The following is a 5,740-nucleotide window of genomic DNA, read 5'->3' on the forward strand; positions in this document are numbered from 1 at the left end:
GGGCACAGTTGAGTCAGGCATTCTGTCTTTCCCCCGTCATCAACGTACTTGCCAGAAGAGCACGTTGCCCGCCGGAAGAAATAGCCGTGAGCTAACGATGTTGAGCATGAACCCACACCTTTCTATTTATCCATCAGTCACCCCGGGGAGGGATGAAAAATGAGAGATTGAAGAATAGAGAGGTGTAAGTTGAGAGAAAAGTGAGGAAAAGGGTTTTGAGAGAAAATCTGAGCTTGAGAGCCGAGTGATGCGAGAATCACAAATCAGAAAGGGTGGGAAACAATACCCAGATTGAACTGGCTCCTCGTGGTCCGAGGTCTCCCATCTTCGTTTACGCGTCTGTGTGTCGTGTCTCTTTGATTTGACGGTCTCGTCTTTTGTTTTCAGTCTTTTCCGAGCGCGCCTCGTTGTGTTTAGGTCGTGTACCTCTTTGTTTGAGTCCTCCCCGCTGTGTTCAGTGGTAGGCTCGATATCCCGGTTTGAAAAACCCTCATTCGATTTCAAAAATCGCTTATGCTCAGAATGCTGTGCCATTCTCTACATTTGAACGTGTCTCGACTCCAACCGGTTCCATCTTTGAGGTCCGTGCTGTCAGATTGGGCTGTTTGTTTGAGAATTGCCGTGTGCAGAATGAATCGAATGTTGTGTTATGGGCTGTATGCAGGTTAATCCCCAACAGAGTAAGGGCTGTGTGTCCAGAATCAGGCAGTGGGTTGCTTGGGTTATTTTGCTGTTGGCTGTTTAAGTCATCTGATTATTACAGTGCAAATGTTTAATTTTCAGACAACCAATCAATTCCATTTACATCGAGGTGTAACATGATGAGATGCGATGCAATGCATGAAATGTGTAAATGCGAACACTTTTTCAGATAAAAAGTCTGTTTCATTTACTTAGCTTTTCAAATGTACAAGTTTTGGAAACAAAAATCTGCCCGCGGCAGTACAAGGTAATCTATCTACCAACAAAAAGAAAAGTACAAAGAAAGAAAGAAAAGATAGCAAAAATCTGCATCTATGTCCAGCGACTCCAAGGGCTGTCAGTCCGTCCTGGTCCTCTTCCTGGACGAAGGTCCAGGAGCATCATCAGCATCGTCGTCAGAGCCCGAGCTAGAATCGCCTCCGGTCTCCTCATCCGATGACCCTGCCTCCGCCTCTGACTCCTCGTCGTCGTCATCGTCCGGGACTGGAGCTCGCGAGCTACTCCCGACGTGAGTACGCCCTCCCCTGGTACGGGGAAATATCCTGCCCTCCTCATCTCTCCTCCGAGCAGGGACAGAAGGTCTAGCTGGAGCACCTCCTGCCATGGGAATCTGGAAAGGAGGCTGAAAAAGTACACAAAAGTGAAATGCATCAGCATGCCGTGAGCAGTTTATCAGTGCAGAATGCCGTGTGTGAATACAGTGTATGAATGCCGTGAGCAGTTTAACAGTGCAGAATGCAGAATGTGAGTACAGGGTAAGAATGCCGTGAGCAGTTTGTCAGTGTAGGGTACGGTGCAGAATGCAGTGTATGCAGTGTTCAGATACTGTGAGATCAGTGTATCAGGTGTTGTGCCGTGCATCAGATTATGTAAAGCAGTGTATGAATGGTTTGAGGCCAGTGTCAGAAGGACATACCGGTATGCTGTAGACGGCTAGAAGGTCAAATGTCCGCTGAAGCATCCCCATCATCGAGGCATTCATCGCCAACGACTGACGGGTGTACGCAGAAGAGGCCTGCAAAAGTATCAGATGCATCAATATTCTGTGGAATATCAAGTAAACTGAAATGAATAACTGTACAAAATGCAGTAGAACATACCGGCGGAAGGTCGGGGACGTCAATGAACTCGTGACCAGCCGGTGGAGGGGCGAAGGGGATCTGATAGGTCGACCCACCCTGCCCCTGGAAAGTCAGTACAGCGGGCAGGGCAGGCCAGCCAGCTCCTCGTCCTCCCCGCGCTCCACCCCTACCACGGACCCGGGCCCTCCTCGAAGATCCAGCCCCTGCTCCCGCTCCGGCCCCAGCCGCCGATGCTACAGGCCTGGCCCCCTTTGCTCGACGGCCGCTCAAGGGACGCATCAGGTACGTCCGCACGTACTCCTGATAGTCGCCGGTGCCTCGGAAGCCAGCCTCCTCCCAGCCGATGGAGTAATCATCCAGCTGCTCAGTGGTCAGCCCCTCAGTCTCCCTCATCTCTGCAGGAGGGTGAGCCGGGACTATCTGCTCAGGTAACCCGCGGGTCTGGCGTAGAAAACGCTCCCCCAAGTACCAAGCCCGACAGACCGGGCCCTCTAGCAAGATCCGGAAACGCGAGGTCTCCTCAGCACCAGGGAACCGACCCCGCATCGCCGACGGCAGCGAAGCCCATGGCCGCCATGTGATCTGAAAGTGACAGACAGTTTGTTATCTACTGTTATTGAAATATGCAGTGGGAAAGCGAAGCTAAATGAACTGAAAGTAAAGCATACCTCGGCCGGAGTGATGGTGTCGAAATATCGGCGGAAGAAGCCGAACGTCTCCCGTGGTCGCCGGGTGCATCTCCCGTCAAAGCGACTCGAGAACGGGACAGCCGGAGGAGGCTCCGCAACTGGCACAGGTGCAAGCCTAGGGAAGTAGGCATAAACCCACAACTGCAAAACAGATGTCGGTATGACTATCAGAAAAAGCAGAATATACAGAATAAAGCAGAAATGGCAGAGCCGTGTGTTGTGCAGTGTATTGTGTGCAGTGTACAGTGTGAGCAGTGTACAGTCAGTGTAAAGCAGAATGTATGTGTGTGCCGTGTGTACAGTATACAGTGAGTGTAAAGCAGACCGCAGTGTGTGCAGTGTACAGAGTACAGAAAGCATGAGACAGAAGTGAAAAAGTGGAGAAAAATGTACCTCCCAAGCCCGCCAGTAGCCTCCAAGCAGTTGGCCGCTGCCGCGAGAAGCCGAGCTCATATATCCGTACAGGGTGGCCAGAGCAGCGCCGCCCCAGTCATAGTGCAGAATGTCTCGAACGTCCACCAGTGCGCTGAGGAGACAGAGAGGCACGGTGTTCGCCCGGTCGGCGAAGATAGTAGTCCCGAACAGGAACATGAGGAAGCCGCGGGCATACCTCTCCACGTCCTCCTCGGTCATCTGCACCTCCTCCCCTAATGCGGGCTGGACCCTGAACTGTGCCTCGAACCAGGAGTATCGGACGAAGCCTGGATGAGCTAGCGGTGGCGCCTCCCCCAGTAGATGGACCTGAGCGGCGGTCCACTCATCCATGTCGGTGTCGAAGGGGATCGGATCACCCCCTACCCCGATGCCTGTGAGCATCGAGAAGTCATAAGGGGTCATCGTCATATCCCCCGCAGCAGAAAAATGGAAAGAATCGGTGGTGTCCCACCACCTCTCCGCCAAAGCGGCGAGAAGAGGTCTGCATGTGGAGAGCCTAGAGAGCCCTCGGCAGAAGGTGCCGAAGCCCGCTCGGTCCACGATGCGCTGGGCCGCATCAGGGAGCTCGTCATACCACTCCCGAGCACCAGTATTCCCATACCCGCGAATGGTATGGGAACCCTCCTGCAAACAGAAAATGACAATTGCAAGACAACATTCAAAATGTAGTTTTGAAAGGACAGATATGGTATGTATGCAAGTTTGTCAGATTCAGACAACTACTGGGTACCAGTGTGTGTGCAGTAGAATACAGTGGGTGCCGTGTGTTTGGGTGATTCAGGACTAGTGCAGTGTGTGTGCATGTGTCAGTCTCAAGCAGATATCAGTTGTATGTATGTTTACAGTCAACTACGGTCTACGGCATATCAGATTTCAGCAATTAGAGAATACAGCTAACTATGGCAGTTTTGTATCCTACATTGCAGAAAGTAAAGCAGAAGATGAAGAGTTACCTCGGAAGTGCCGAATGAAAGGTGGGAGGTAGGCTCGCGTAGTAGTAGCTCAGGCGCCGCGTACCTCTCAAAGCTCCGGAACTGACGCAGGCCGTCTGGGGGCAGAACGTGGATCGCCGGCCGGTAGGTCGCCGGGTCGAACGGGCACTCGCTCAGTGGTAAGAGCTCGACCCCGGGATCCATCTCGTGGTCCGGGGGAGTCCCGCCACGTGGAATGTCGTCCGCCATGTAGAGAGTGGTGTGAAAATGGCCGGAAAAGGGAAAACCGAGCCGGAATGCGAAGAGTCAACTGAAAAGTCAACTCCCGAGAGGGTCGGAAATGGCCGGGAAGGCCGGAATGTGAAAAGGCACGGAAATGAAGAGGAAAGTGAGGGGAACGAACCCCGAAAAGGCGAGAACGCCGAACGAGGCACCGAAACGAGAATGTGATCGGTGGAAAATGTCCGAAACGCGAAGAGGATCGCGAATCCGACGACGAAACGGGCGTAGAACGCGAAGAAACGGGCGAAAAATGAGAGAGAAGCACTCTAGAGAGAGAGAACAAGGTTTTCGGCGGTGGAGAAATGAGAAAATAGGGTTTGAGGCCCTATTTTATAACACCCAAGGTGAAAAGACAAAACTGCCCCGCACCAGCAACTGTTTGCCGGTCGGCAATGTTTTGTGCCGGCCGGCACTTTTTTGTGCCGATGGCCAGCCGGTGGCCTCATCTTTCGGCCGGTGGGGTTCCCACAGCCTTGTTTAGGCCATTTGATCTGTTTTGGGTCTTTATAGCTCAAGAAAGTGCAAGAAAGTGCATCTCCGACATTCAACCGGCCTCCGTTTTGACCGCGGGCCGTGTCTCCAGTGCGTGGCACTCGAATTCATGCAAGGTGTATCCTTTTTGTATCCTTTTAAATTCAAAAGTTGCCCCATGTGTGTTGCGCGAGTTCATCACACTACTTCTGTGCATTGCATCGCGCTGTCATGCGCCACACATTTGCATTGTTATGCACATGTTACATGCGTTGCAACACGCACCCCTTTGCATTGTCGTGCACATTTCTCATGCATCATCATTGCATTTCCATTCCATGCATTGTCATGCATTCCGGAATACGTGCGTTGTTGCGCATTTAAGCCCATTTACACTCCGTGTGGCATGCATGTCACACTTGGCATCGCACTGTTTTGTGCATTTCAAATCTCGCGCTGTTCTGCGCATTGCACTGTTTTGTGCATTTCAAACCTCGCGCTATTCTGCGCATCGCACTGTTTTGTGCATTTCAAACTTCGCGCTGTTCTGCGCATTGCACTGTTTTGTGCATTTCAAATTTCACGCTGTTCTGCGCATTGCACTGTTTTGTGCATTTCAAATCTCGCGCTGTTCTGCGCATTGCACTGTTTTGTGCATTTCAAACCTCGCGCTGTTCTGCGCATCGCACTGTTTTGTGCATTTCAAACTTCGCGCTGTTCTGCGCATTGCACTGTTTTGTGCATTTCAAACCTCGCGCTGTTCTGCGCATTGCACTGTTTTGTGCATTTCAATTTCGCGTTGTTTTGCGCATCTCATTGCATTTTGCATGCATTCCATCGCACTGTCCTGTGCACTTGCGTTGCCTAACGCATTGCGCTATTTTGCGCATCATACCGTCGTGCAATACCGCCGGTCTGGCGAGACCTTAAACACGCATGGTCTGGCGAGACCTTAAACACGTACGGTCTAGGAGACCTTAAATCCTTGGAAGGTGTAAGACCTTTAGTGTTCGCATTGCCGTGCACTTCGAGAGCCGCGTGTTGTCGCGCATTCCATGCAACATGCATTTCACTTGCATCATTTGCATTTCAAAAAAAAAACAAACAAAAACATGCATTGTCATGCATACATTTTGCATTCCGGTCT

General features: G+C 51.5%; 1 protein-coding gene across 1 annotated transcript; it reads right to left on the reverse strand.

The window, feature by feature from the left end:
• Positions 1-920: 920 nt before the first annotated feature.
• On the reverse strand, positions 921-2,941 carry LOC145807766 (uncharacterized). The gene is made up of 5 exons (XM_082906574.1): positions 2,867-2,941; positions 2,453-2,614; positions 1,803-2,366; positions 1,619-1,717; positions 921-1,324 (listed from the first exon to the last, which is right to left on the reverse strand). Exons 1-5 carry the CDS (start codon positions 2,924-2,926, stop codon positions 1,040-1,042), a joined length of 1,170 nt encoding a protein of 389 aa, XP_082762700.1. The 5' UTR covers positions 2,927-2,941; the 3' UTR covers positions 921-1,039.
• Between the last annotated feature and the right edge of the window lie 2,799 nt (positions 2,942-5,740).

The sequence above is a fragment of the Camellia sinensis genome, chromosome 14 (assembly GCF_055761805.1).
Source record: "Camellia sinensis isolate YWXY chromosome 14, ASM5576180v1, whole genome shotgun sequence".
NCBI classification, from domain to species: domain Eukaryota; kingdom Viridiplantae; phylum Streptophyta; class Magnoliopsida; order Ericales; family Theaceae; genus Camellia; species Camellia sinensis.